This window comes from Typopeltis vanoorti, chromosome 1 (genome assembly GCF_054136105.1).
Source record: "Typopeltis vanoorti isolate ZY-2024b chromosome 1, IOZ_Tvanoo_1.0, whole genome shotgun sequence".
Taxonomy (NCBI): domain Eukaryota; kingdom Metazoa; phylum Arthropoda; class Arachnida; order Uropygi; family Thelyphonidae; genus Typopeltis; species Typopeltis vanoorti.
Window position 1 is genome coordinate 127,014,573 of NC_143549.1, and position 23,571 is coordinate 127,038,143.

At 36.2% G+C, this 23,571-nt stretch overlaps 1 protein-coding gene across 1 annotated transcript in view; it reads right to left on the minus strand.

Annotated features, from left to right (window-relative positions):
* Nucleotides 1-23,571, minus strand: part of LOC150110408 (presequence protease, mitochondrial) — a 320,487-nt gene that overhangs the window by 159,908 nt on the left and 137,008 nt on the right. Inside the window, exon 11 of the mRNA XM_090393554.1 lies at nucleotides 10,132-10,245. Within this exon, the coding sequence (XP_090249680.1) occupies nucleotides 10,132-10,245 (114 nt within the window). The remainder of the gene's footprint in view (nucleotides 1-10,131; nucleotides 10,246-23,571) is intronic.

The window sequence follows — 23,571 nt, forward strand, 5'->3', positions numbered from 1 at the left end:
TGGCAAAAGAAGTGTTCTCTGCAGGTTGGCAGGAAAATGACCCAGAGGAAGACTAAGATATAGGTGGTTTGGTAGGGTAAAAAGTGTGTTCGACGACGAGGAAAGATTGGCAAAACAAGTGTTCTCTGCCAGGTTGGCAGGAAAATGACCCAGAGGAAGACTTCCTCTGGGTCATTTTGCTGCCTACTATCATTTTGCAACTGTGCTGTTTGCACAGTTGCAAAATGAAAATGAACTCTCTCAGCAAAATAGACTACAAGCAGCTATCATAATATCTGCTAAAAACCACATCAATATATAGGAAGAAAAAACCATGGATAACACAGAAAGTAATCAACCTTATCAATGAAAGAAGAACATGGAAAAGAGGAGCAAATGAAGAAGAAAGATTAGGATATAAAACATTGGATAAAAGAATCAAACAGTTATGCAGGAGACTGAAAGAAAACTGGATAAATAGGTAGTGCATCGAGATAGAAGAATTACAAAATAGGAACAAAACCAGAGAAGCATTCCTGAAATTGAAAGAACTTAATGGAAAAGCAAAATGTACATAGTCTAATAACATCAAGGATAAAGATAGAAACATAATCATTGATAAGGAAAATATAAATGGAAGATGGGTGGAGTACTTATCAGATTTCTATGGTGATGATAATGGTAACATGATAGATAATTCATGACACTTTAAGTTAAAGGTAACAATAGATACCACTCTACCGAGAAGAAAGGAGATAGAACACGTAATTAAGAATCTTCCTAATAATAACTCCCCTGGGTGTGATAACATCCCAGCTGAGCTGCTGAAAGCTTTGACTGGCAATAATAACAACTATTTAGTGGAATCCATTCAGGACATCTATAAAACAATACAATTACCTGAAGTGTTTACAGCATTCTATCTGCATACCAATTCCAAAGAAACATAATGCACAAAATTGCAAGGATTACTGAACTGTGAGCCTAATAACCCACGCATCTAAAATTATTTTAACCATTGTTAACAAAGAAATTGAAACAGCCTTAATCAGTGAATTGAGTGAACAACAGAAAGGCTTCAGAAGAGGAATGGGAACCATTAATGCTATCCTGGAACTAAAAATACTAATAGAGAGATCACTTGAAAGAAATATAAATATTTACATATGCTCATAGACTTTCAGAAAGCCTTTGACCAGGTTATTTATTTATTCGTGTGGGGTTAACCCCCCCCATTCCTTGACCACCCCTTAAGACTGATTGAGCCCTCCTAATGAAGTATTAAGTACTATATCCTATGTGTACATGGGGCTGGTTTACCTGCTTGTGGGATGAAAACCCCCAGAAAAACTGGGAAAAAAATCCTGCTGTCCATGCTCAGGACTGGCTAACTTGGCTATGGCTGAGAAAAATCCTTAAGCTCCTCATGTCATCAATGGGAATCAAACCTAGGTACCCCATCCCAAAGCATATGGTTGTAAAGTGCATAGCCACTAGGCTAATTGCGTGGACTTTGACCAGGTAAAACATAATAAAATGTTCCATATATTAGATAAATTAGACATAGGCGATCATGCACTTAAGATTATAAAAATGATTTACACTAAACAGAAAATGCAATTGCGTAACTCTGAGGCTTCTGTAGTGAAAATAAAAAGAGGAGTTACACAAGGTTGTATACTTTCACCAAATCTATTTAATATCTAAAGTGAGACAGTGATGAAAAAGATTGAAAAACAAAAAAAATATGCTAACCACGCCGGCCTGCTTCACTAAATGGTTACCATATCCACTCTCCAGCAAAAGGCTCCTGGTTCGAATCCCGGTGTGGGCATGGATGTTTGTGATTGTCTGTGAGAACTAGTGGTGGTCAGTAGATGGCGTTGGTGTAGATGATGATTATAGTTGTGGTTCGTTGTAGATGGTGAATTGAGTAGTGGAGACAGAACTGTAGAGTAGGTACCCTCCCTCGATGAGTCTTTGGACTCCCTGGTGGTGTCATATAATAATAATAATAAATAGGAATTACTATCAATGGTATAAAATACAACAATCTTAGATAAGCTTATGATACCATTATAATAGAAACAAATTAATCAAATTGCTGCAGCTACTAATTGAAGAAGGTAAAGAGTTTTGATTAGATATAAATGCAAAAAAAAGATCAAATTTATGAAAATCTCAAAAGAAAAACAGACCCGAGCCAGAAATATTCATAAACAACACGAAAATTGAACATACAATAGAATACAAATATTTAGGCACCTACTTTACTGCAGATGGAAAGCAAGATAAAGAAATAAAAGTCAGAACAGCCATACCTAAAGATACCTTCTGAAAAAATAAAGATCTGCTCAGAAGGTCTGTGTGTATCGAGACAAAGAAAAGAACGATAAGGACATTATTGTGGCCAGTTTTCGCATATGGAAGTTAGACCTGGATATTCAAGAAGAGAGTAAGACAACGGATAATGGCCTTTGCAATGTGGTGCTATAGAAGAGATCTGAAAATCTCATGGACAGAACATGTCACAAATACATATGTCCTACAGAGAAAGATGAGATTGGTGGGACATGTACAGAGAGAGGTTCAGCAGGACAGAAGATAGTTTTAGAAGGAAAAATTATGGAAAAAGGTTCAAGAGGCAAAAAAACGAAGGACATGGATTGAAGATATATAAGATCATGGACAGGATCACATAGCTATGCAGAAACAAAAAGGAACGCCACCAACAGAGAGAACTGGAAGGACATGGATATGCACCCTCTCACTGAGGAAGCGGAAGCTATATGAAGAAGAAATTGGTCTATGATAGTAGGCAGCAATTCTTCTAAAATTTTCTGGTACACTTGTGCATTCACTGAACCTTTTGTGAAATGCAAGTGACCAACACCATGATACAACATGCAGCCCCCAGATCATCTGACTGTTGACACCAGATAATCAGGGTTGAATTTTTCTCCTGATTGTCTTTGAACTGTCTGTCTGTCATCAGCACCCATCAAGTTAAACAACTTTTTCTTGTCAGAAAAAGTTACTCTTTACCACTGATCAGGGGTCCATTTGGCATATGCTTTACACCAATTTAACTGATCTAATTTTTTTTTTTTTTTTTGGTTAACAAGGGTTTCTTTATAGAATGACTGGCTATCAGTCAATGAGTCTTCTCCTGTTCGACAGTTATAGAGCATGCCAAAACTCCCATTTGTCCTTCCCAGTCCTGTTTCAGTTATTTGGATGAAGCACGGTGTTTTTTGAGGCAGAGTCGCTTTAGAACTTAATCTTGGCATGATGTAGACAGTGGCTTTCTTCCTCTCAGCAGATCCAGTTTTCTTCACTTTCAACAGTAGCCATACCATAATAGATTGACTACAGGACACCGTTTAAGCTATTTCATGACAGGAATAACACTGTCTATTCAAACCTTAAAATCACTTTTTTTTTGGGTGAGGTGTTAACTGCATGTAAACTAGCCATAGTGATATCAGCAGGAAAATGCAAAAACTAGTTCTTGCTGTCTATTTATAGCATAAAAAATTCTGACACAATATTAGTAACTATTACATTATGCAGAAACCCACAGGAATGATAGATGATGCAATACAATGAAATACCTAACGATAAATCAATGAAAATGACCATTTAACTACTAAAAACTATATTTATGTAAGATGATGTGGTTTCTATGAACATGAGTGTATACCAATAACCTAATCTAATCTTTCTATGTTCTGTAGCATCCAAGATATATGTTTATGACATAATAATGGCAAGTTTAAACTTGCATATAATGCTTTAGACACCCCCCTTTACACAGAATTAGATGGAAGAAAACCAATGTGCTTTATATGTCATTACAGGTCTAAAAGATTATTTTTATAGTTAGCAAGAGCTATTGGTAAACTGTGAATGAAATTGTTTTGTATGTTTTTATTCTTCATTCACATTTAACATAATCTACCATATTCTAAGCAGGACTTGTTTAAATATTATTTGTTAGTCTCTTGCTTAAGATTTATTATTCATGTATTATCCTTGAATTTTATCAGTTATTTAATTATATAATTGTAATGTATATTATACTAATGAAAGAACTCTGTAGTAAATAACATTTATCTTATTACTTTATTCCTTCAATAATATTATGAGGAACTATGTATGTAACTTTTATGTACCTTATATAAACTGTAACATATAAAAAAAAAAAAAAAAAAAAATCAGCTAACGCCTTTTTATTCCCGTATACGGGAGTAGGCGAGGCCATTTAGCCCTATCTAACTTTTGGAGACTGAGTGGGCAGTTCAATCTCCACTGGTACCCAATCAGAGACAGATGGCCCAAGGCTATCACTAATTAAGCGGTACGCAGTGAAGAGAGAGACGGCTCAAATGTGCCACCATCTCGTGGTCCCTAACCTTAACACAATATATTTAATGTCTGAAATAATGTGGGTTCTACGGTCGATTTTCTTGAGTTTACAGGACGAAAAACCCGAGTTTCCGGGAGGAAAAACCTGCTTGCCCGTGCCAGAGATCGACTAACTCGGGAACCGGTCGAAAAAAGGCTTAGAAAAATTTCCTCTAGTTGCCGACTAGACTCGAAACCAAGTCTTCCTTCGTGCGGCCAAGCATATATTTTATTATTATTTTTCATTACTCAATGTAAAGGTATAACCTTATATAACGCTGATGCTTATGTTTACGTTCAGTTTTGATCGTTGCCATGGAGAAATAAAATAAAATAGAACGTGTGAGCTTCGATAATTGGGAGAAGGGAAATTAATGTGTTAGACGGGTGAACAAGTTTTAAGCGGGAAGAAGGAAGGCATATAAGAGAGAGGCAAAAGTAAACAAGGCGACTGAGGGGCAGGGAATTCAAGAGCGTAGCATTCAGAACTGTACGGAGATGAGGAGAAAAGTTATAGATAGCTGAGAATAAAGTCAGCGGTGGCAGTAATAGGAATTTAGTGCCGTAATATGATAACTAAAAGAACGGAAGATTAATAGAAGATTCAGAGTAAATCCACTAAGTTTTAGAATTACTACGTATTCCTATATCGCTTTAAAGAAGGATTGTACAAAGCCCAACTTGTTATACAGTAGTAAACTTGGAATACTTATTCTGCCCTATAGTAAGCCCGTCAAGAATTGTGTAGCGCGATAAATAATAATTCAGTTATCTCCTTGAAGAATTCTTTTGAATAGTGTTCCATCGGAGTAACAAGTGAATATAAGTTTGAAATGTGCTCACATTGAATCTGATGTGCTAAAGATTAATCCCAGTAAGAACAGTCCTATTTTATTTCATTTCAGTGTACAGGTTTAAGTGATAGTTCCGTCCCGAATATCTTAACATTTACTGTGGCGTTTCACTGAATTTAACCGAAGTTAGAAGTTGAAAATAACTCCCCTTGCAGCAATAACTGCCATGATTAATAATGTTATAAGTGCTTGCTAAGTGTTAAATATCAAGTGTAACTGAGCGATACCAGCAAATTTATTTAGCAAGAAATTCTGTAGTATTGATCAGCGTGAACAATCTTTGTTATTGAGAGAACTGTGAATTTTGTATCTGAAGATTTGAAGTCTAACTTAATATGAATGTTTGACCTGAAGAACTAAGTTAATTGTATTGTCTTATTTTAAGACAATAAAGATATCAAAGATAATAAAGAGTTAAATTTATGTATTTGTCATATAACCTTGTATTAAATGTTTTGTTTTATTGATTTCAATATTGTGTGTGCCTGATTCTTTTTCATTGCACCGTTCATAAAAAGTTCGAATCTTGCGGGAGCACTAAGTGAAAGATATTAAATTCGGCCAGTATAAATAAGGAGACTGCTAAGTTAATTGAAGATTGATTCTATTATTTTACATAGACTAATCTAAATATAGGGTGGCACAGTATAAATATAAATTTCCCTATATTTTGATTAGTAATCAACCAGCAAGTAATTGATTTTATTAAGAACAACAATTCAACAAGATGGCGAACCATAGAACAAGAAGGACGTTCCAACACTATGAAGCATTTCCCCTAACCTCAACAAGCATAGCTGCATTAATTTTTCAAAAATTTGGAAGACTGTCATATTAAGATCAACTCCTACACACCTGTAATACTTCTTTTATAAAACATTAGATGGTGCCAAACTGACATCTTTTGATGTTTGGCACCATCTAATAGATGGACATCTTTTGTCTGTTACAATTTGATGTTGCAGGTAAATTGTAACATATTGTTTCCTCTCGAGATGCTGGTTTGAAATCCAGTGAATATAAGCAAGTTAATAAACATCTTTTTATAATTTAGTGTGCTTGGTGTAGTAATGAACTTGAAATAAGTTATTAATGTATCAGAACATGTATGTCTGAAATCATTTCTTCTATGAAAAAAATCGCCTCAAAACAGCTGAATTAAACTCCAAAAAAGTATTTGGAGACCAAACAAAAACCTGTAATTTTTATGAGCTAATTTTGAAAGGTGCTATAAAGCAAAACTGGTCCCATTCTGTTAGTTTCATCCCTTCAGTAGACTGACTTATGAAGATAATTTTTAGACCTCCTGAATGGTGTGTGACAACAGCAAATGGAAGAATAAAAAATGAACAAATGCATAGAAAAATAAAATAAAATAAAGCATTATTTAAATTAAGGGGATATTATTTTAAAACAGAATAAGAAACTCAAAGATTGGAATCAGAGAGTTTCATGCCGAATATAGTATAAAAAACTATAAAAGTATTGGCAAATACTAGCGTGAGCTAATGCAAGTAGTCCTAGAGCATAGTACAAACACGGCCAACTCGTTGCAAAGGTGAGTAAAGTTCTGATCGCTATTCTTGGTATTTTCCATAATGTAAAAACACATTTCCTAGGAAATGTATGCTGTTATTACATTATGATGGGAGGTCACTACCCAGACTGGTTTCAGCCTTTCTGAGGCTTCATCAGTGAGTAGCTAGACCAAATTAATACCAACGGGTAGTATAGCGAAAAGAACTTATAAACTCTACTATACGAGTTGTCCAAAAGGTGCACCCATTAAGTTGCTTAAATATAAAGAGCAAACAGGCTTCATTTCGGCGATATAAACATTATTTAAATTAAGGGGATATTAGATCCCACATTGTTTTAAAACCGAATAAGAAACTCAAAGATTGGAATCAGAGAGGTTCATGCTGAGGTCACTACCCAGACAGGTTTCAGCCTTTTTTGAGGCTTCATCAGTGAGTAGCTAGACCAAATTAATACCAAAGGGTATTAATTTGGTCTAGCCACCTTTGGTTTACCCACCTTTGCAACGAGTTGCCCGTGTTTGTACTACACTCTAGGACTACTTGCATTAGCTCACGCTAGTATTCGCCGATACTTTTACAGTTTTTTATACTATATTCGGCATGAAACGCTCTGATTCCAATCTTTGAGTTTCTTATTCGGTTTTAAAACAATGTGGGATCTAATATCCCCTTAATTTAAATAATGTTTATATCGCCGAAATGAAGCCTGTTGGCTCTTTATATTTAAGTACAATAAAGCATTTATGTACAGGTACATAAAGTATTGAACATCGAGCAGCAGCAATATGAAATTACATTGCCTGGATATCTAAGTTGCTAGTATAAAAGTAAAATATTGTGCTTTTTTAAAAAATGTTTTGTTCTACTTTTACATTAATGGTGGTACAATGTAAAAACAGTCAACCACTCATGAAGTCCTAAAAGGCACAACAAAAGTTGCAATTTTCTTCATTTTCAAAGACAGGCGAAAGGTTAAAAATAACAGGATGAGCCCAATTTTGCTTCATAATTACTTATCAAGAGTATTTTCACAAAAATTTTTGTTTGGTTCCTACATCTTTTTTTGGGCTTCAAAAGTCAGCTGTTAATAATTTTTTTTTTTTTTGGAAACTTCAATATCAAGGTGAGTATATATGAATAAATGAAACCACAAAAATTCAGACTTGTGGATTCAACCCCAGGCCTACAGGGTAGAGTGCAAAATAGAAAGGAGGGGGGGGGGGTGCTCAGAATATATAAAGCAGGCAGACTGCAAAAAAAAAAAAGTTTCTCTGAAAATAATTTACAAATAAGAAGTGAAAAAGTAAATATCCCTTAAGCATTAATTTGTCAGTAAAACTGGACAATCTGGAAATATGCCGCAATTAATGTTAAAACTCTCGTATTGTTTTTGAGAAAATTATAATGTATACTAATTATAACTTCAGCTAATACTTCTGATATTTCAGCAATGTTACATTGCCATCATTAGGGATCACAGAAACAATGATATGTGCAAGTAGGCACATATACTGGATAAATGAGGCTGAAGTAAAGCAACCAAAGTCAGGCCTCGAGTCCTAAATGGAGCTGCCTCCCCTCAAGTGAGCTAAATTGGGTGGTCTTGGCTTGGCCTGAAAAACTGAGGATCAGTGTGCTTCCCTCTAAAGCATGATCAGCAAGTCCATGGTGGCTGTAATGGGGGAACCTGATGAAGTACATGTGTTCAGAAATTCTGATACCGACTGTCCTGCCTGTTTGGAAATAAGCTAAATGGATAATGCCAGGGATCCATCAGAGTAATCATGTAATCAGAGTGGAAAAAAAAGTCTCCTTGGTATCCTTGTTGGTTAGCAAACCTGCTCTCCAACCAGAAGTTTGCAAGTTCAAATCTTGCCATGGGCACTGATGTTTGTGATTGTCTTTAAGTGGGAGATGAATTTCATCACCTGGCATGAGACCACTGCCCTGCTTACTGGAAGGCTTGAAAAAGTTCCATGTTTGGTCTCTAAAGTAGGGTTTCTGGACTATGTAAAAATCAAAAATACAAAACAAAATATATAAAACCGATAAAAATGAAAAAACAAAAATCTTTAGCCTACTCATGATACAAATACCATGTACCACAGGTTTACTGCTAATGTTTTGTCAGTGGAAACTACATAAAAAAAAAAAGTCTCCCCGGACATTCTCCATTTACAGAAAACCCATACATACTGCTAGATACATTCATCAGTAGTCACACCACCCTGCCAACAATATGGAACCATAAAATTCCTATATAACAGGGCAAAATTAATCAGTTCTAACAAGTGTCCTAACTACTGAAATTGACCATATTCTCAATACTTTCATAGCCAATGGCTACAACCCCCCCCACAAAATCCCAAAAATATTAAAACCCTGCAACCCCCTCCCTTCAGAACAGAGGCTACACAAAAATGATCACCATTCCATATACAGAAATACAACCTTACAACCACTTACTGATCACAAAAATTAGCACTTCTTATCTGCTCCACCAAAGACCAGCCACAATTTTAGACCTACCAGGTCTCTTGCAGTTGCAAACTGTCCTACCACAGCCAAACAGGCAGAACAGCTAATATCAGAATTTCTGAACACATGGACTACATCCGTTCCACCATTACAGCCACTGTGAACTTGCTGATCATGCTTTGGACACCAACCACAGGACATGCTGCAAGAAGACCACTCTATTGCACCACAGCAAATACAAATATGAGACACTATTCCTGGAATCTGCTCAACTCTGAGAAACTTTTCAAACCTCAACAAATTTGGGTATATGAAACCATCCCAAATTTGAGAAGAACTCATTCTCAGTCCAGTAGCCAAGACCACCAAATTTATCCTGCTAAGAGGTGCCATTTAGGACTCTAGGCAATGTAATGTGGAAATGAAATGTGGTCAAAATATCAGAAGTATTAATTAAAGTTATTACAATTAATATTCAGTATACATTGTAATTCCCTGATTTACAATGTATACTGAATTCCCTGAAAAATAATAGTTCTGAATAGTCAACGTATAAGTCTTTCTACCAGAGATAAAACCCTCCAAATTTGTAAAAATTCTGTGGATCTGGCAAATAAAAATGGCTACCATAATTAATTGGATGCCAGGAAAAATCAAAATTATTTTCTTCCAGCTAAAGAACATGGTGACAACTCCCTTTCATTACAATGAAAAATTATGCAGCTTCAGCTCCCAATAATTTTCCATGGAATGACATAATATCCAGTAAACATCAAAATATGATGATGTTCATGATGACTATATATTAAGATAAAATCCAACTATTAGAATTAAAAAAAAATACTATAAATAATATTATGCTTATATCTTACCTTATGACTTGGAGAAAGGTATCTTGAATAATTTCTTTGACTTTATGAATATCATTTTCATGAATGCTGTCCAGTCCTACAGAAAAGTAGCTCTGTTTCGTATAGCCTGAATATCTACAGAAATTAAAGGCTCTAAATCACAATCACAATGTAGTTTTTTTTTTTTATTTAAAAAAAAAAACACATACCAATTCTATATTTTTTTTATTAACCAAGTCTGATGTCTGGCCTAGCTTAACCAGTTATCTAATAAATTATAAATAATGTAATCAGAAAAGACTTCATAGTTCCCATTTATACATGTTTTATCAGTTTATATTACTGGGTTTAATTGCAATTAATTAACAAATAACAAAATTAGGAGTAGTACCAAGAATAGTGTCAAGGGGAGCAAGGGAGTGTTGCTAGTGAACGTAACAGTAGATGTGAGCTGTGCTAAAGAAAAGTGTTTTAATTAGTGGATAGTGTGGCTTTTTAACACAAATTACGCTGCATTTTTTCAGTTTGGATACAGATCACATAAAAACCACACATACTTCAGTGGTGTTGTTGAAAATTTTTCTTGTTTATATTGTGTTTTGCTACTTGTTCATTCATACTGCTTCTGCTTCTAAAAATGGCACCCATAAAGAAATGTACGCCAGCAGCACGGAAGGCTCTTTTGTATGAAAGTCTGGTTCTGCCTGGGTTTTTCGAAGTGGATGCATTGCAAAAATTGCTATACGTATGCACTGAAAAATTTGAAAGATTTGTGGAGACTGTATGGATACGAGAGAAGGAAAGCACTAACATATGTGAAAAGTGTCTTGATAGATTAAGAGTGATTAGAAATGGGAGCATCAGGACCATAGTAGAAGAGCTTAGACAGGAGTTAGCAAAAATGAAAAGCAAAATGAAACATCTGGAAGAGGATATTAATCATCTAAAGAAGAGACTGGCTGATAATGAGAAGGAGGAAGTTAGTATTATGAAGAAAGAGTCAAAGGATAGTCGTATATCATTGTATGAGGGGGGGGGAACATGATCATTAGAGGTGTGATTACAAATAAAGTGCACAAAACATGCTTTCCTGGTACAACAATGAAGCAAATAACTGATGTGTTGCAGAAAAGGAAAGACCAGGCACCAAAATGTAGTTGTGGGCACAAACGACTTAGTTGGGGAGAAAAAGAATGTTGATAAAGACTTGAGGAAGTTGTCGCATGGCAAAATCGTAGGCGTGTTGCCCAGATATGTGAATCTCCTTCTGAATCCACAACAGCAAATTCAGAAGGAGAGCACAGATAATGAATAGTGAGATGATTGACTTGTGTGAGGCAAAGGGGGTTCAATTTGTAAACCTGTCGAGAGAATTTGAAGGGAAGTTGGAATCGTTTAAAGCTGATGGATTACATTTGAATGGGTTTGGCACTGGACATTTAGAAAGTCTATTGTTTTCTGAGAAGACATAGTCAAGAAGTTAATGTATCAGTCTATTTGTGAAGCAGGATAGCACAAATAAATGGATATGAGGTTGAAGATGTGGTTGCAGCAGCAGCACAAGATGATGGAATGCATAAAATTGAGGATGAGACAGGTAGGAATGAAAATCAGTTAGGATCAGGGAAAGGAGCGGTGTGGTATAGCAGCTAGAATAGAAAATTTTGGGGCTGGTAGAATGGCCTCAAACACACAGGGATTGTTATGTTTGTACACAAATGTAAGTAATATTTGAAACAAGAGAGCTGAGTTTGTTGCATTATTTAAGTCAGTATGCCCAAAGATAACTGGAATAAGTGAAACTTGGTTGTCTGAGGAGGATGCGATGTCAGGAAGAGAAATAGAAGGATATATAATTTTCCAGAAGGAACAGAAATGTGAAAAGAGAAGGGAGAGTGCTGTTAATGATTGCAGAGGAATCGTGTCTGCAAAGTGTGGAAGTTGATAGTCATGCACAAATTTTGAATCTGTGCAGTATGAAGATGAAATAAACAGCAACATCCTATCAGATATACTAAGTATATCTGATAGGATGCTGTTATAGGCAAGGGAATGCACAACTGTGAAATGTTAGGCAAATTAATTGGGCATGTAAAAAGAAGGTGATCCTGATGGGAGACTAATTACAGGGATATAGAATGGAAGGAGAAAACAGTGTATGGAAACAAGGAAAGTGAGTTTGTAGAATTTCTGAGATAAGTATCTTAAGCAGCATGTGACCAAAGCAACATTATGTTTTGGATTTGGTGACAACTTCACAAGATGTAGTTGTTAAAGAGGTGTTGACACTGCCACTGGTTGGTGAAAGTGATCATGAGGTACTTGTTTGGGAAGTGATGAAACAAAAAGGTTACTGCCAAAAGTAGATACACGTGGAAATATAAAGCAGGTGGATTATAGGATGCTCTGTAGTCAGATGGTATCAGTATGTTGGGAAGATGAGCTGAGTGGAAAAGATGTTGTAATGCATGGAAACTCACAAGGCAGTATCTGACAAAGGCAATGTATAACTGTATATCAAGGGTGAAGTGAGTAAATAGAGTAGTAGTGACACGGATAAACAGTGAAATCAAGCAAGCTATGCTGGAAAAGAAAATGTTATGGAGGAGGTACAAGACAGTTGGTGGTGATTAGATCCATGAAGAGTATTAAGTGCAAGCTAGATGAGCATGGTAGAGAAAGAACAGGTGCAGTATGAGAGGAGATGGCTGGTCAGGGCAAGGTTAACTCAAGGGAATTTTTCCACTATATGGCAAACAAGAGAAAGAATAATTAAGGCAGGTTAACACTGATGGATAGTCATGGCAACAGCTGCAAAGGATATAGTGAAGTTACTGAATGAGCACTTTATCAGCATATATCACATTAGTGTAAATGATGATGTGCAATATATAGAAGAGAGGCAAGTATTAGGAGAATTGGAAGTTAAAGAATCAGAGATGTATCAGATGTTGGTTGGTTTAGATATTAATAAGGCTGTGGGAATGGATGACACATCACCATGTATTCTTAAGGAATGTGCACCACAGTTGGCTATGCTCTTGACCTGGTTATTTAACAAAAGTCTTGCAGTGAGTAGGGTTCCTGAGGAGTGGAAAGAAGGCAAAATAGTACCACTCCACAAGACCAGTCTGTATAACTGTGGTTGTGGTCAAGGTGTTGGAGAGATTGGTAAGGAATAGAACACAGGATTTAGTTGATGGACATAGTGTTCTTTATGATGGTCAGCATGGATTTGTAAAGGGTAGTTCCTATCTTAGTAATTTACTTGCATTTTATGATAAATTAACAAGTGTGTTAGATAAGGGAGAATCACATGCAGTGATATTCTTGGACTTTGCAAAAGTGTATGATAGATTACCACATGATAAGTTGGTGTACAAGCTGCAAAGAATGGGAATAGATTGTATATTGTTAAGATTGATCAGAGACTGGCTGTCTGAATGATACCAGCATGTTGTTTATGATGGAGTAGTGTCTCAAAAAAAGGAGCGTAACCGGTGGCATGGCAGTGGGTTCTTGGGCCCTTGCTGTTTAACTTGCTTGTAAACGATATATTATGTGGACTCACAGGTGATCTTCACTTGTTTGCTGATGATGATGCAAAGTTGGGAAGAATTATAAGTAGCACTGCTGATGTTAATTCCCTTCAGGAAGATTTAAATGGACATTTTACTTGGACAAAGGAGTGCAGTTATAATTTTAATATCAATAAGTACATGGTGTTGCATTTTGGAGTGCAGAAATATAAGGCTGTGTACTATATCGATGGTGCCATACTGCAGGAAGTGGATGAGATTAGAGATTTGGGAGTGATGGTTGATAGTAAACTGAAATATAGAGGGCATATTGCTAGTGTTGCATTGTAGTGCTGGTATGATAAGAAGTACTCTAACATGTAGGGATAAGGTAGTGGTTGTGCCACTATAAGGCACTGATCAGGCCACACTTGGACTATTGAGCTTGGATCTGGTCACCTAGTTTTCAATGTGATGTGGAGACATTGGAGAGGGTCCAGAGGCAAGTGACTAAGACAATGTCAGGAGTTTGGAATGCTGGCTATGGAGAGAGGTTGAAAATATGTGGATTAGTGTTTGGTGGATAGGAGGAAGAGAAGTGATATGATAGAGACATTTAAGTTAGTGAGAGGATTTTATCAGATTAATCCAGAGGGAATTATAAAAAGAGTGGAAGGTGAGAGGGGAAGAACCAGAGGTCATCCCTGGAAATTATATAAAGGTGTGATGAAGAGGGGCGTGAGAAGTAGATTCATTGGAGTGATTACATGGAATAGATTTTTTACATGTCAGTGAATGGAACACATTACCAGAATGTGTTATTAATGCAAGGAGGAGTGTTAAGGATTTTAAGATTCATATGATAAATATGTTGTCAGTTGAATGAAACTCCCACGATGAGTTTGCTGACTCCATGGGGAATGTAATAATAATAATGTTATATAAATTATGCATGAAACTTAGGAAAAAAGCTATCAAAAGTTTTAAACATGAACTTTCTCAGATCTGACTTAAATATATTTTTCCACTTCAAATTTTTATTTATACTTGCCATGTTAAGTCCTATGAAAGAAAAGTTAACTGTAATGTATCTTACCTGATTGCAGTACTGAAAAATGTTTGATTAAATAATGTTTAAAATAATTCTGTCAATTTCATCAATTACAGTGGGGAATAGATGACTTCAGCTGATTCCTTAAACCTTGTTTTAAAAGTGTTTTATGAATTCACTACAACTTTTAGGGGTTTTATATAAACCACACACACATCAGAGGTTCCAAGACCTATGACACAACAGTGTCATGCGTGGGCAAGTGATTAAAAGAAGAAAGGAATTTGATACGTTTCTTAAAGGTGCGAGGTTTGTAATCATTAGGAAAAATAATGTGGGGAAGGAGGAGGATGAGAAATTGGTTTGATGTTCAAAGCTTAGATGTATATGAGTGTTGATCAGCAGCTGCTCATGTTTGTAAATGATTAGAGGAAAGTGGAAGAATGGTAGCAGTCAGTTCAGTGGAGCCCATGGATGTAGCAACAAAGCATCTGTGGGAAAGCTAGCAGATGGAGTCAGTGAGAAAGGGATCGATCATCAGTTAAGTGAACTGCTCACTTCTGAATCTGAATACAGTAAATGTAGGAACAGTATTCTAAGGTTGGGCAGATTTGAGCTTTATAAGTGTAAGGAGTTGAACATGAGGGAAATACTGTTTAGAATGAAAAAGAATATCAAAAGTTTTGGAGGAAGAAGGGGCTATGGACTTGATGTGCTAGTGCCTGATGTGCTACATGTTAAAGTCATCTAATAGAAATTTGATCCTGTTGGCAAGCAGAATATTGTCAAAAGTAAGGGAGAGATCTTTCTTCTGGGGAAATGAAGTGAGAATTACCACAAGGTTTTTGAAAATGGAAAAAAAAAAAAAAAAGTGGAGAGTAGTATCATTAGCAAACCTATGAATAGGGTTGGATGTCAAAGGTCAAAGAGACAGAGAGAGAGATCAGCAATGTATAGGAAGAAGTGAGTAAGTGAAAGCACAGAGCCCTGGGATACACCAGCAGTGAATGAAAAATCTGATGAAAGGAAACCATCTACCATGACTTGCAATGACCAATTAGCAAGGAGGATGGCAATCTATTGATAAAGGGAAGCAGGAATAGCATAAGATGGTGGTTTGGTAAGAAAGCCACAATGTCAAACTCAATCAAGAACCCTGGGAATATCAAGAGCAACTACTTGATTTTCTCCAATCTTTTCCATGGCCTGTGTACATAGGTGAGTGAGGGTGGTTAGGAGATCTGTTGTGAAACAAGAATAATGGAATCTATAACAATGATCAAGTAATTAGTGAGTCTCCAAGTAGTGAAGCAGTTGGCTATTGATGACGTCCTGCTTCCCAGCATTTGCATGCTGGATAGATGTCAGATGAGTATGACAGCTTGGAGAGACAATACAAGATGGGTGTAATTTGAGCACAAGAAAGAAAAGGTGCAGGGTGCTATGATGAGGATTATCTAAAATTCTAGTGGACAATTTGCAAACTTTTTCTAGGAAATCTTGAGTAGATCATATAAAGGGGATTCCAGATACAATGACCTTTGACATGGGATATCAGACCCGACAAATGCACAAATTCTGCCCATCTTATGAAAGACATCATGGAAGACTTAAGGAATGTCGAGGTGAGATGTTGTCACAGAGGATGACAGTTTTGGTTTACTAATGAATAACATATAGCATTTTGATGCCTACAGGTAGCAGTGCACACCACTCATATCACTGATATTACTACTGAAACTTTGGATGTTGGTTAAGTCAATCTGGAAGTTTTTTTTTTATTATATGAAATTCTGATATTTTGTTGGATTTTTGGGGGATATTTATTTATTTTGTAATTTTTCTGGAACACTTTTGATATCTTTTGAGATTTTTTTTTTTGGTGGTTTGAGAGAGAAATTTTTTAAACTACAACTGGAGTTTTTATGTTGTCATGATATTGGTAAAGTAATGGGAAAATTTATATAACATGGATGAAGGACTTGAGGTCACTAATCTCACACAGGGAGTGCCCAGACTACAATCTCAATTTTAGTTTTTGTGGCATGAAAAATCCTGATTTTTGTATTTCAAATAATTTTCATGAAATGGAAATGCTTTACACAGTTCCTTTATTCAACAAAGCTCTTTCCATGTGAGTAGCAGATTTTGATACATTCTTTACGTAAAAAAATATGACAATTTTATATCATTGTAATGGCTTGTGAAAACCAATAAGAGAATAATCTGTCAAAAAGATTATTCTTTTTGACAGAACTGAATAAAAAAGGGTAAACAGATATTTTATTCCTTCTCATCTGTGTCAGGTCAAATTATTAAGATATTAAAATATGAATTCGCTTAGGTAAAGAAGATGTGATTTTGCAGACTGGAGATGGGAATGACATCAGTGGGCTTAGAACTAAGACCATGTATTATATTTGTGAAGAAAATGCAGAAAGTTGTTTCACGTGATCAAATTCTCATTGCATGGCTTTTCATTATTTCAAAATGACATGAGGAGGTGCATGGAAAATACAGCAACTGATTCACACACATGCTTCTAGCAAAATAGTGGTAGTCATCTAAAGAGCTTCACCATTAAATTTGTTATATACTATCCAGCAGCCAGTTCATGAAATAATTATTTTAAAGCTGTTTCCTCAAAAAGAAAAACTGTTAGGGCTCTCTATGATATCTGGTATAACTCTAGAAACATCACTCATACTGTATGCTGGAAGAAATGAAGAAAAATCATGTAATAAATTTTCTGCTCTGATATGGTATATCCTTCCTGATTTAGGTGAGCATAAATCAGGAAGAATATACCGTGATCCATACTTTTATTATGCAAACGTTTGTAACCAAATCTGAAAGAATAGGGTGGTTAATCCTTATTCTTGTACAGAGCATGGCATGCAGGCTTAGAAGGCCTATGAACAAGTTTCCTACACAGGCTGTACCCAGTCTTCTATTCATGAATGGCCTCAACATTGCCAACTGCAGTACATTCTGGTTTGTTTAGGCTTCATTTTCTCAATTGCACAGAATCTGCAGTAGGATTATTTGTTGAACTGGATTATTTGGATAAGCCCCTTGAAGCATTATCATCCGGTTTGGTCCCACATGTAATGGGGGGGGGGATCTATTCTGAAAACCATTTTGGTTTTCAGAATAGACAACCACTTGAGCTTCATGCTTTTTCTACAAGTATTTACATAAATACTTCTCTAGAGAAGTGGCCATCATCACTTCACTTTCTTCAAGCATGTAAAAATATGGGTAGCTGCCACAACATCCATACACAGTTTAGTTTCAGTTTCATTGAATGCAACTTCTCATCTGGATTTTTCAATCCATCTGCTTCTCTTTGTGGAACAGCTTTCGATGTATCATTTTTTCCACAGAGTAGAGCAGGCAACAGTTTAAAAAACACTCTAGCAAATTCCTCATTTCTTCATTCTTACTCATTACAGATTTTATGATCTCTCATGTGCAGGTATACATAGAGTGAATTCTGATTAATTGGGTCACATTGGGAATAGCATAATTTGACCCAATTAAGCAGCTGGACCAATTACACTAAGCTGCACTTAAAGAGTTTAAAAGGTGTGTGTGTGTGTGTGTGCACACACGCACATATGACAAGAGAAGTTCAGACAAATTTTTCATTTACATTTCATTAGCAAAATTACTAACTTACAGATAAACAATTGGCTTTAATTCAAATAACATTGGCCATAAAAATAATATAATTTATCATCATCAAATCCTTGCCACGTACCCTCAAGCGGTGTACAGGATATGATAGTACTACATGAAAAATTTGCATCATTACTAACTTCCTATCCACAATTTTCTTCCAAATTAGTCTGTTACTTGTCAAGACTCTGACATTATCATATCTTATATTTCTATCGTCTAAGGCACATTGTACCGTATCAATCCACCTATATCTTGGTCTTCTTCTAGGTCGTTTTCCTGCCAACCTGACAGAGAACACTTGTTTTGTTAATCTTTCCTCGCCCAATCTGTTTAAGTGACCATACCACCTGAGATTAGATCTGCTAACGCATTCCTGGAAGCTGACAATATCAAGTTCTTTCCTAATATCCTCGTTTTTAATATGATATTGCCATTGATACCATCTGTTCATGCCTATAATCTTTCTCAGGAGTCTCATATCTGCAGTCTCTAGTCTTTGGTCAAGTGTTTTACTTCTGACCGATCTCTCGGATCCATAAGTTAAAATTGGTTTGAATACTGTCTTGTATACAGCTAATTTAGTGTTTTGACTAATTTCTCTCTTATTCCATATGAATTGATTCAATTGCCTTCCTACCATACCAGCTTTGTTGATTCTGTTGTCTATTTCTATATTTAATTTACCATCTTCACTAAAAATCATGCCTAAGTAGCTGAAATGGTTTACTTGTTCCACAGGTTCTCCGTTCACAACGCAGTTGATATTTTCAACGATTCGGCCTATTTTCATTGTCTTTGTCTTTTTATTGCTGACCTTCATACCATATCTATTACAACAGTTATTCAATTTAGTCAGGGAATCTTGCAGACTTGTAGAGGATTTATTTAGAAGTATAACGTCGTCCGAATAAAGCAAAGAGCTGATATTATAATCTCCAATTTTGATATCATGTTTAATACCACTTTCCTTCATAATGTGATCCATAGAGATAATGAAAAACAGAGGGGATAATGTACATCCTTGTCTCACACCAGATTTAACAATAAACCATCTTCCCATCCTTCTTTCAATTCTTACTGCTGACTTACAATTCAAATACAGACCAAGTATTGCTTGATATAATGCCCCATTAACACCATATAATAACTGTAGCGTACTGAATCGCTTCTCTCTTGGCACCTTGTCATATGCCTTTTCCAGATCAACAAAACTTAAACACAGATCTTTTTTATATTCCCATGATTTCTCGACTATTTGTTGTAAACCAAAGATCTGATCCTGACAGCCTCTATTTGGCCTGAATCCAGCTTGCTCTTCACCAAGCTTTTCTTCCAGAATTCTTCTCAACTGTTTCTCAAGTATACTGGCATAAACCTTACCAGGAACACTCAGTAGGGAAAATAATTCTCACATTCAGTTTTATTTCCCTTTTCATATACGGGTAATAAGAGAGCTCTACTCCAATCATTGGTAATTTTCCCCTCTGTGCAGGCCTTCTGAACTATGCAGTGCAGCCACTTAAGACTTTTATACCACCATACTTCAGCATTTCTGGTCAAATATCATCTACTCCTGCTGCCTTTCCACATTTCAAGCCTTTGATGGCTTTTTCTACTCAAGTATGGAAAAGTATTCCTGACTGTATGCCTGTTGAATGTTATTTACCACTGTACTATCACTGCTTGTTTCATTTAGCAATTTTTCGAAGTAATTACTCCATACTTCAAGGATATCTTTTTCTCCCATTTTCATGTCACCTTTATCATATCTAACTCTTTTTACAGCTCTTTCCTCCATTTCTAAGCTTCTTCAACAACCTCCAGAATATTTTGCCACCTTCTTGATATTCATTTTCTATGTTCTTGCCAAAGTTCTCCCATGACTTTTGTTTAGCTAGTTTTACAAAGTGTTTAGCTTTCTTACTTTTGTCTCTGTATTCTCTAAGAGCACAAGCTGATTTATTTGCCTGGTACTTTTGATATGCTTTCTTCTTTTCCTTCACTGCCTCTCTAACTTTCTGTGTCCACCATGGAGTTCTGATTTTTCTATCCTTGCAGACAACCTCACCACATGCCTCTCTGGCTGAATCAATCAGGGTTTTCTCCAAGGCTTGCCAATGAATCTCAAAGGTTTGGTTCTTGTTATCAAACTGTTTCATGTCTTCTTCAATAATCTTTGGGCATTTTAGTCTACAGTTCAATGAGAGCTGCTCAACTTTTATTCACTTTAAAACTTTCTTACATGTCATTCTTTTCAATATGAAATTCAATTTTATCCTGCTCAAGATTAAATAGTGATCACTTCCAATTTCAAATCCTCTGTACACTCTAGTGTCCTGCACCAGAGAGAAAACATCACTATCAACAATAACACAGTCAATGAGACTTTTCTTATTCCTTGCCTCTTCTCTCCATGTGAATTTGTGCACATTTTTATGTTGGAACATGGGGTTAGTAATAACCAGTCCAAGTCCTGAGCAGAAATCCAACAGGTACTTGCCATTATTATTAGCTTTGCACTTTTCTCCAAATTTTCCCAAAATATTTTTGTATGTCTGACAATCATTTCCTACTCTGCTATTTAGATCCCCAACAAGGACCAACTTTTCCTTTTTCATTGTGTCAGTTGCTTTCTCTAAAGACTCAAAAAATTCCTGCACTTCTACCTTAGTAGAACCTTCTGTGGGACCACAGGCACAAATAAGTCTCATTGTCCTGTTTCCCATTCTGATATTTGCCCCCAACATCACTCTACTTGAGATTGCCTGCCATTCAAGAAGATTAGCCTCGTATTTAGCGTTGAATACTATGGCTACTCCTTCTTATCCTTGATTGTCATTGCCTGAATATAACATTTTGTATTTATTGCTCAGAGAGAGATCTCACCAGTTTTCGTCTTTTTTGTTTTGGTCACCCCTATTATGTCGATCTGATACTTATCTAATTCCTCAGCTAGCTCCATTTCTTTGCCATTCAGGCTTCTTATGTTGATAGTACCGATCTTTAACTCTGGTGATGTTGAGTTGGGGTGTGTTTTCAGATTTGTTCCAGTAGCTGACTTTTCGCCCTAGTCCCCTGGCGAAAACAATGGGGCCTTGTTTAACTGGGTGACACCCCGGTCTGCATGAAATTTTGTCATGTTGTACCATCATTTTTTATTTTGGTTTAATCAATAAGAATACAATTTGGTCGGCTAAATCCCAAATTGCCAGCCCATCCTTGTTCGTTCAGTATCCAGGTAGATAACTAACAGGGTGCACCACGAGAAGGTGAAAATTGGACATTAGGTCAGAAGCCCTGGTTGGTTTTCCGCATTCCTCGAAAGGCTATGTGGAAGTCTCCTCTCAGTTATACAGCTTTGATCTTTAAGCATCCCTAATACAATTTATATATAATTAAACATGCAGTTTCTAGCAGTTAATGACATTTTAGGAATTGATTGAGTGTCAGGCTTTTTTGATTGAATGTAAATATACAAAACCAGTGCAGGCATGTGGTGCAGATATGGAACTACCTTCATTGCTTTTCTATATGAAACAGAGTCATAAACCAGCAATAAATTTTCTAACATTGTGATTAGTCACTAGTTCAAGCTTGGAGTGCCATCCTCATTATGATCATGTTCTTCTAATGTCTTGATGTTTTGCTGCAATTGCCTCCACAATTTTTTCATCCTAAAAATATTCACTTTCATTATAGCATTGAAGATTATCCTCAACATATGCAAACTCTTCATAGTTTGTGATGTGGTTTACTTCTAATGGGACAACATGTTTACTACTGGCCATATCTGGCATATCTATGATTGAATGCTTAATATCAATGAGCAAAACAGTTTTGAATGGCTTGTTACTTATTCTTCACCAACTAGGGCCATAATTGCTTCTCAAGTATTTACATCTCTGCTGAAGATGATATCAGTAATTTTTTTTTCAATATGTAATTGACCATGTTTTCATGATACAAAGTCTTTAGATTTTTTATGATTCCCATATCCAATGGTTGTAGCTAGGATATATGTCAAGAAATTCCAATTCAATATTTTTCAACAAATTTAAATGAGGGTGTGCTGCACAGTTGTCAAGAATCAGTAAAATTTTCCTCGATTTCCAATGAGTTGGGTAATTCTATTTCCCAACTCATTTCATTATTAAATTAAATTCATTTCTGTTCTAGACTTGTCTCAATTAACAGGTGGACCAATTAACCAGAATCGAGTGTATATAAGATTTGGTGTTTAGGATTTCATAATTCATTTAGCTTAAACTTGCATTGTTGTGGAGGATATATAAGGGAAAAAAAAAAAAAAAAAAACATAACCAGCTAACTCAAGAAAAATACAAGAAAGGTCACCAAAGGTGAAAGGTGACAAGATGGTAAGAAAGCCACAATCAGATTATGAGAAGAAATTAGTCAAGAAGGCAAAAGGAAATCCCAAAGAGTTTTTCATTATGTGATAAGTAGGAAGAAGAAGAATGACTGACTAGGAAGGATAACTTTAATGAGTGCAGATGGTAGAGAGGCAACAGAGGCAGATATGTGTTGATAGTTTGGGTCTTCCACCATGGGTCTTAGGAATCCATGGAGCCGTCCATACAATAATAATAATAATTAATGCAATAGCATGCTTTTTATTATTTTTTTTTCAAACCAGTTATATTTATTTTTGCTCTGACATTAGTCCGCATGGTTAGCCTAGTAGCTATGCGCTTCGCAACCATATGCCCGGGAAAGGAGTGTCCTAGGTTCGATTCCTGTTGCCGACATGAGGAGCTTAAGGATCTTTCTCAGACATAGCTAAGTTATCCGGTCTTGGGTGTGGACAGCAGGGTTTTTCTCCTCAGTTAATCTGGTGTTTTTCCTCCCCAAAGGCAAACCGGCCCGTGAACACACGCAGCTGCAGCCATAAAATATACCAGGAGGCACAGGGCTAGTCGCCTTATCCTTGGGACGGGTATGACTTAAAAGGGGGCAGACCTAACATGTAGAAGAGAAAGAAGATAATAATAATAATTATTATTATTGCCAGCCTGGTTAGTTTATCCACTCTCCAGCTAAAAGGCTGCGGATTTGAATCCCTCTGGGTGTGGATGTTTGTGATTGTCTGTGGAAATACTAGTGTAGTAACTGGCGGTAGATGGCATTGATGTAGTTACAGATAGTTGTAGTTGGTGGATTGAGTGATGGAGACGGAGAGTTGTGGAGTGG